This window comes from Typopeltis vanoorti, chromosome 6 (genome assembly GCF_054136105.1).
Source record: "Typopeltis vanoorti isolate ZY-2024b chromosome 6, IOZ_Tvanoo_1.0, whole genome shotgun sequence".
NCBI lineage: Eukaryota > Metazoa > Arthropoda > Arachnida > Uropygi > Thelyphonidae > Typopeltis > Typopeltis vanoorti.
The window spans coordinates 85831327-85839836 of record NC_143554.1 but is presented as its reverse complement, the minus strand read 5'-3'; the positions used below and the strand labels follow the sequence as shown (position 1 = coordinate 85839836).

The 8510-nt window shown below is 35.3% G+C and overlaps 1 protein-coding gene across 1 annotated transcript in view; it reads right to left on the bottom strand.

Moving 5' to 3' along the window:
* Positions 1 to 436: 436 nt before the first annotated feature.
* Positions 437 to 8510, bottom strand: part of Nost (Nostrin) — a 281655-nt gene continuing 273581 nt past the window's right edge. The window contains exon 14 of the mRNA XM_090394525.1: positions 437 to 1139. Coding sequence (XP_090250651.1) covers positions 1036 to 1139 — 104 coding nt within the window. The 3' untranslated portion in view covers positions 437 to 1035. The remainder of the gene's footprint in view (positions 1140 to 8510) is intronic.

Sequence of the window (8510 nt, the reverse complement as noted above, 5' to 3'; positions counted from 1 at the left end):
CACTGAATACATGAAACAGAAGAATGAAATATATTTCAAAAACTGATAAAGGAAAAGCTGTAGTAGTAATTAATAAGGCTGACTATGAGAAGATAGCCTGCCTTTTACAGGATACCTACAAAAATGCAGATTAAACAATTAAATAAGCTCCTTGAAGTTTTCATCAAAATACTTTGTATAAGTTGCATCCTTATTTTGGTATGACTCCTTGTCTGCCAAAAATTCAAAGGTTTCCCAGTAAGACCAAATTTATTTAATGATAAACAGAATGCATGTCTGAAAATTTGCTTGGAGCATTGTTTCATAGTGAGGATCTCCCAAAATGAGTCTTGATGCCATGGAGGAGTAAGGCTTATTTTTTTACCAGCTTTTAGATAAACTGATTCATTAGAAAAATATTTTGAAGTAAATGCAAAACAGAATTAAAGGAAATGAATTTTCAAAAGTCAATGTCCTTTATTAAGCAGTCTTGATATAAAAATTTGTTTGTATGAATTTTGAAAGTAATGAATACTTTTGTGGCCTTTACTAATTAACAAACAACTTAAAATATTCCGTAGTAACAAATTTAAAAACTAGATAATAAAATTTTATAATACGATAATTTATTGCACATTTCCTATTCTGGTAATAATTTTGTTTCTAATCAGATTTAATTCATAACAAATCCTAAGATAGTATTGCGAGGAATAGTAACTAGCTTAGTTATAAAACACGAAAATGTACAAACTGTTTTTTAACCAAAGACAACATATATTACATTTGTACAATAGTCACTTTTATAATTCAGTAGTTCATAAATTAACACTCACATCCCACACAGACTGCATAGCAGTTAGTCCAGTAGTATATTTCATTATGGCTTAGACATTTAGTATATATATACTGTATTTACAATGTCTCAAAAGTTAATTCTTTGGCAGCTTTAGGTTGAAGCTGCATGTTCTTTGACTAGCCAGAAACTATGAACTTCAGCTACAAGTTCCACGTATTATTGCATTCTTGTAGTAACATGCCATTCTTCCAGAGCAGATACTAGAATGGTTCCACATATGTTGAAGGAAACATTCCTACTTTACCATGCAATTGACCTTCCCACCATCCATCATCTGATTTCTTATGAATAGCAATTACATCTCCTAAAATAAAAATAAAACTTAGTTTGAGTTGTGTAAAGAAAAATTACTTAAAATGGATGAAGACTTCCTGACATATCAAAAAATTATTAGAAATCAAGTTTGAAACATCACATTTGAGAGATATCACATTGCTAATGCATATGGTTATTTTACATTAAGATAATGTAAATACTGTTAAATTGGAAAGCTTTTGTCAAAGTTTATCTGGTTGTCCTTTCTACCTATAAACTGAGGATGCTTTTGATACCAGAGCAAAGATTTTATGATAAATAAAAATGAGTTATTCCATTATTATTTATTTAGCATACTGTTACACAGTGTTCTTCTCTATTTATATATCATTGAAGCTCTGAAATACGCTTGGTGCTCCAATAAGTTCTTGAAAGGAACATTCCATAGGATAGAATGTGAAGAGTATAGCGTGTTCAGGAAGGATAGAGAGAAAAGAATGGAGAAAGGAGCGTTATTGATGATAGCTTCTGGACCTCAGCCAAAGAGAATAGAAGTTAGACTGTAAGACAGTAAAAATAGCCCATTTGAGGCTATCTGGTGTGAGATTGAGGCCAGTAGAACAAAATATATAGTTGGGTGCTGCTATAGACCAGGGGATGGAATAGATGGAGATAATATGCATCAGCAAATACTCAATGACTGGAGGACAGGTAATTATTATGGGGGATTTCAACTATTGTAACATTGATTGGAAGGAGGAGAGGACAAATGGGAGAAAGGAAATGGATTTTATATAGTTACTAAGGGATAATTACCTGAGTCAGCATGTAATGGAATGCTAGGAGTTCGATCTAGTAATTGCATCTGAGAATTTGTCTATAACAAATAGAACCACATTGCCACGAATTGGTGGGAGTGATCATATGGTCTTGACCCGGGAGGTGGCTAAATGTGTGGAATTTTCAGTTAAGACAGGGTATATATGGAATTACCAGGCTGGTAAGTATGACAAGCTTAGGAGATTGCTTGGATCAGTGCCATGGCATGTAAAACTGCAAGGGCTGGATGCTGCTAGTGCATGGGAAGTGGGGTAAAGGAGTGTTTAAGGGAGGTAATGGCTGACTGCATACCTAGAGTCAGGAAGGTAAATCAAGTAGGAGTTAAATGGATGAATAACATCATTAATCTGGAGCAGTAGAAAAAAAAAAAAATATGGAGGGAATTTAAGGAGAAAGGTGACTGCAAGGCACAGGCCAGAAGGGTAATTAGTGTGGTAAGGAAAGCAAAAGCAGATTATGAAAGGAAGTTAGCAGCACAGGCTAGAGAATCCCAAAACACTTCTTTCGATGTGCTGCAAGTAAAAGAAAAAAAATCATTCTGCCGTATATATTTTAAGGAATGCCAATGGTAAGAAGGTAACTGAATCAGTCGAAATAGTAGAATTACTAAGTGAACACTTTGCAAGAGTATATCATCCAGGCGGTGATATTACAGAACCTTAATGTGAATATATCTGTGGGATGGGATAGTATACCAGCTCAAGTCTTACGTGAAACAGCAAAGGAATTGTCAGTACCCTTGACCATATCGTTTAATCTCAGCTCTATGTTAGTCCAGAGAGGATGGGGGGGGATAGTTTCATTGCATAAAGGCCCTAAGACTGCTGTTGCAAATTACCAACCGATCAGCATATCAGGAGTCATTGTCAAAGTATTGGAAAAGTTGGTCAAGAGCAAAATACAGGAATGGATAGATGGAAATGGGATACTGTATGGGGGTCATTATTTTGTGAAGGGTAGATCATGCCTGAGTAACTTGGTCACGTTTTATAATACAGTGACAGCTGAATTGAATAAGGGTGATGAGTTTACAGTGATACTGCTGGACTTTGACATGATACCACACAGAATTCTAATCAGTAAACTTCAGCACATGGTGGATGGATATAGGGTTGGTGAGATAGGAGGAGGGTGGTTGATGGAGAGATATCAGAGTAGTTTATTCAGCAGTAGAGTCCAAAAGAAGGCCTGTGACTAGTAGTGTTTCAGGGTTCTGTTCTTGGACCACTACTATTTAATTTGTTCATTAATGATATAGGAAACGATCTGAGAGGACCTGTTCAGTTACTTGCCGATGGTGCAAAGTTGGGTAGAGCAATAGTGAATGCACATAACAAAATTTTGCAGGATGATTTGGAGAGATTGGCACAGACTGGATGTCAGTTTAATGTGGCAAAGTGTAAGGTTATGCATTTTGGGGTGAAAAGATTATCATTAGTATACCACATTAGTGGAACTACTAAACTACTCCAGGAAATTGACAAAGCCAGAGACTTGGGAGAGTTAATGGATAAGGAGTTAAAGTTTAAGGGGAACATAGCAAAAGTGGCTAAATCACACTTACTGAAGAATACTTTGATGAGCAGAGACAAGCAGGTTATTGTTCCTCTTTCAGGCCTTGATAAAACCTCATCTTTACTATGCACAGATTTGGGCACCAGGGTTTTTTGATAATGGGGAGGAGATAGAGAGGATCCAGAGGTAAGTGACCAAGATGGTAGCTGGTCTATGAAATGAACCTTACGAGAATAGGTTGAAGATTTATGATTTACAGAAACTGGTTGATAGGTGGAAAAGGGATGTTATGATTAAGACATTCAAATTAATGAGGGGTTTTTACAAGATTAATTCAGAGGAAATTTTTCAGAACAGGTGTGGTGGTGGGAGAACTAGGTTTTTTACTTGGAGAGTAAAAAATGCTGAATAGTTCTTGACATGATGTTTAGGGCCTCTCTCTCGATGAGTAAGGACTCCTTGGAGTTGCCCGCAATAATAATAATAATAATAGAAGTTATACAATATAAATAATGGAAACTGTGGAATAATGAAAAATAAAATATGAAGACCTAGTAATGAATATCATTAACATGCTTTCCAGTCAGATTTATCACTGGAGGCTGTACTCAACTAGAAAGGTGCATCTTTCATTCATTCATTCACATTTTGGTAATGCATTCCACTCTTCCTTATTCACCATGCCCTCATAACTTCTGAGGATGGCCTTTCATTCTCAGCCTTGTATATAATTTCCTCTATATTAATTCTACAAAGAGCCTCCATAGCTCTGTTGATATAGACAAAGCCCTCTGGTCAGAGGACCTGGGTTTGATTCCCATTAGTGACATGAGGAACCTTTATCTGGTCTTTCGATAAAAAGTGAGTTAGCTGGTCTCGGATGGGGTTTCCCCCCCTGCCTGGAAACTGGTTTTTTTGTCCCCCAGAACAGGCAAACCAGCTCCATGACCACACACATCTACAGACATAAGATGTATTGGGAGACATATGGCTAACCACCTTATCCTCGAGTTGCAGTTGCAAGAAATAAGGGGTAGAAGAGAAGGATTAAGAAAGAAAAATTAATCCTGCAAAATCCCCTCACCTGCTTAAACACTTATCCCTTTTGTTGTAATTCACCATAAACAATATTTTGAGTCCTAGTATCACCTTAATTGCTCATCTCCAGACATCTAGTAAATTTTTTCACTACCATCATTTTGACCAAATCTGCACATGAAGGGTGTAGTGTAATCAAAGGCTTTGTATAGTGGTACAAAGTGTTAGTGTCCTCCTTATAATGGTAGCACTGCTACTGTATTTGCGATAGAGTATTGTAACTAATTGTTGCAGTGTATGTACTGTATTTGCGATAGAGTATTGTAACTAATTGTTGCAGTGTATGTACTGTATTTGCGATAGAGTATTGTAACTAATTGTTGCAGTGTATGCGTTCTTTGAACTTAACTTCAAGGCCTTTGTTAATTACAGTGTCCAGGATTTCAAAGTTGATTCAACTGAGCACAGTTCCACCAATACAATATAGTCATCTTTCTATATGCTACAATGCACAACTTGCACTTAGAATGTTTATGTCTATCAACTCAATCTTCCATTCTATTCACAACTATAGATATATAATATATATAGACCAGTCTATAACTAAAAACATCTTGGAACCACTTTTTGTGGTTGCTATTTTTGTACTCTTCCCACTCCTTTGAGCCTTGCAACAGGGATGGTCCCAAAGTAATTGTTTTGACTTTATTACATACCAATACATCATCCAATTCCACAATAAATTTAACACCTGGTGCATTTATTCAATATCTCACACACAGAAATGTACTCACTTAGCAAACATTCTTTGCTCTGGCTATGAAGCATCCTTATCTCTGAACATCTGCATTATTAGATGACTTAGCATATAATCTACATAGACCATAATGAAGTCTGTAGCTAAATAATTAAGCAATGGAGGATTTTACCTAAATAAAATTAGTTAAGAGTTAATTCACAATTAACATTGTGTCTGCAACCAGAAATACCCCCTCCTTTTCCAGGCAAGCCTCAATCTTATAGATGGCTGGATTTGTTCTAGCAACTACTTTTTATCTTGTAAAGCATCCTGTAAGGTGTATATTCAGGAATAGTTTACCACCAGATTCAGTGCAAATGGCCTTCACATAGGTATTACAATGATTAAAAAAGAAACTTATCACAAAACTGTATGCCAATAAATTTCCAGTCTGTGCAGCCATCCTCTAAATATGTCTTAGAACTATCTCAAATATGGTAATTTACATAAGCACCTGATTATCAACTGAGCAGCTTTAAGACTAAGCATAACAGCTAGAAAAAGGTTTCAAGCATACACAAAACAAATGCAAGATTATATCAATTAAATTGTGATATTTTCAGTTGTATTATGTACTGACATTCAATATTAACATCCTAAAAATATGGGATAATATTAAGAATTTAGTTTATAGTACAGCTTCAGTAACAAAGCTATCCCCGAGCAGATGCACGTGTGTGCATGCGTGCTGAGGACACTGCTGGATCTGGCAAATCAAAGTTCTTATGGCCTATTAATGCAACTACCTTCAGTTGAGGAGGTATATAATGTATATACCTCCTCAACTGAAGAGGTTTTATCTATTTTATCTACTACATTATCTATTTAAAGAGAGACATCTGATGGTTGCTTCAAATGATACAATGTAACACTATTCTAATCTAGTGACATCTTGATTGCAGTTGTATGCTTAGCCACTATAGGCACTCTCTCTTAATTTTCAAGAAGATTTTCCCCACTTTGAATTGAATAAAAAATAATCCAAGACATTAAGCAAAAACTAAGTTTCTTATGCAAAAAACTGGTTAGCATAACTGCAAACCGCCATAGGCTAAATCTCAATGTAAATATAGATGTTTTGTTAATGAGATCACCACTCTGCTTATTGGAGGTTTGAGAAAATTCTTTAATTGATCTCTAAAGCACAGTTTCCATATTATCCAACCCTTTAACAGCTTTTCATGGGTTCACAAAAACCAATTAAAGATTTATACTAGCATCTCAGTTAACACAATCATGACTGGAGTCAGAGCAAGAGGGAGATCAATTAACCAAAATGCCCTCATTTGGGTAGTTTGTAATGCACCATCCCAAATGTAAGAACAATACAAGTGAGCTGAGAATGCAACTTGTGACTATAAATAGTGTGCAATATGTATATATACATATGGTAACTGACACTTAAGATATACACTTTCAAAATTATTATTATTATTATTATTATTATTCAGGCCTCCAAGGAGTCAAAAGACTCATCGAGGGAGGTCCTTCCTAAGACAAAGTCTGTCAAGACTCATCGAGGGGAGGTCCCCCCTGAGAAACACAAAGTTTATCATACCATTCTTTAAAGTCACTGACCGTTCTCGCTCCCACCACTCCATCAGGCAATGCATTCCACGGCTCAACCACCCTCCACACAAAGAAACCACTCCTTACCCTCTTGCTCACAGTTTCCTTTCGTAAATTAAGTGCACTTGAATAGGTGCTTGGAGTTTAATGAATTGTCAGAAAAACTAGATATCCTGTGGTTGCACAAAAGCATGGATGCATACATAAAATAGCAGAATTTGTGTGATGACACACACACACACACACACACACACAGAGAGAGAGAGAGAGAGAGAGAGAGAATGATAGCTTGTTAAGTATGATCCCAAGAAATGTAGGACTAGTTTTATCAAGAAAGAAACATAGAAATATAAAAGGGATATGGTTAAAGATTCAACTTAATAGTCCAGTAATCAGCTATCAAGCATATACACTAATGCCAGAAGCAACAGGAATAACAAGGAATTCCTAGTATTAATGTTATGAACCTAAAAATTACAAGTGTACTCATCATACAACACATTAGGTTCTAAGATCACTGTCATATAGCAAAACATTCCCCCCCCCCTCCGACACACTGCTTGTAGATTAATGGTGTAATAGCACTTTTAAATGGACATCATACTGTATAAGTAACAAAGCATTAATTTACATCAGTTGCACAAATGAAAGTTATTCTGAATAACTTGAACATTACGTTTTTCCATTTCGGCAATAAGAATGTTACATTTATGGATAACTGTAGTATTAACTACTGTAACACTTTTCACTTTATCTTTCTTTTTAACAAACTAATAGGTAAGTTTAGCGTGTGTCTATCTTAGGATTCAATACACTATCGCCATTAAAATGAATAATTTTAATCTTAATATGTAATAGGTTTAAATATCTTCTTTTCAAAGGGTGAAGCAACAGCAACTTTAACCATTATTAACAATATTTAAATAAAGGGATTATGGTTAAAGATTCAACTTATTAGCCCAGTAATCAGCTAATCAACCGTTAACAAACAGTTCATGTAAACTGTGCATTGGTTGATTCACTGGTGCATTATGTTGCTAAAACTGTTCTATGAGAAAGCTTTGATAAGATCACATCTGGATTAGTATGTGCAGACATTGTCACCTGCATTACAAGAAGATGACAGTTTGGAACAGGGGTGTCAAACTCATTGGGCATTGCATGCTGGATTTGAAGCATAAAATAGATCTTGTGGGCCAGATGAGGACAATTATTCCTATAAACCCTATTCGCAATAGTGGTACATAATTTGACAAAAAAAAAAATAATAATAAAAAAATCCAAAAACTTCTATGTAAACAAAAAGAAACCAAATGAAAGTTGTTTTTTTTAACCTTAACTTTTTCTGCAACCTCTTGAAATGGCTTCTCTTTTCTACCAGAATATCAAAGTTTGGAGAGCAGGACTTCATGGTTGAGACTTTAATTAATCGCATTTAAATGGTCATCAGTTATTCGTGAACAATATTTTGATTTATGTGCATTCGAGAGAACAACTGCTCGCTAACATATGAACTTCCAGACATTCTTGCAAAAAATAGTTTGCATTCAGGATATTTATCTTCCAAATACTGATAAAATGTTTTTATGTCTACTTTTGAAAACTTCCTTAAGAGCTAGATCACACTTCATATCACTTCACTCTTTCCACTATAATCTT